Here is a 267-nt window from a genome sequence, read left to right as displayed (position 1 = left end):
ACCTGGGGGACCCCGCGGACCCTAGAAGAGAAGGAAGGGACAATGGCTGACTGTGTCCCCCCTGCTCTGTGCCAGCACAAGGGGACCCCCACTCACCCGCAGGGTCTCCAGGTCACCACCGAAGCCAGAGCCCTCCATGTCAATGAAGGTCTGGGGGAGAAGCAGAAGGATGATGTCACCGATGGCCAGCACTGGGGTGCTTGGTGGCATGGGGGTGCTGCCTGGGGGCTGGTAGCAGTGCCCCACTCCTCTGTAGCCCTGGACCCC

The 267-nt window shown here is 64.4% G+C and overlaps 1 protein-coding gene across 1 annotated transcript in view; it reads right to left on the bottom strand.

Moving 5' to 3' along the window:
• The window catches only part of LOC104461860 (collagen alpha-1(XVIII) chain-like), a gene marked incomplete at both ends in the record, with an annotated part of 7,978 nt that overhangs the window by 6,078 nt on the left and 1,633 nt on the right, over positions 1–267 (bottom strand). Inside the window, 2 exons of the mRNA XM_010073596.1 lie at positions 3–21; positions 97–150. Of these exons, the coding sequence (XP_010071898.1) occupies positions 3–21; positions 97–150 (73 nt within the window). The remainder of the gene's footprint in view (positions 1–2; positions 22–96; positions 151–267) is intronic.

Source organism: Pterocles gutturalis, unplaced genomic scaffold, assembly GCF_000699245.1.
Source record: "Pterocles gutturalis isolate BGI_N339 unplaced genomic scaffold, ASM69924v1 scaffold26311, whole genome shotgun sequence".
NCBI lineage: Eukaryota > Metazoa > Chordata > Aves > Pterocliformes > Pteroclidae > Pterocles > Pterocles gutturalis.
Note: the sequence above shows the minus strand (reverse complement) of the source record. Positions and strands in the feature narration are given on the sequence as shown.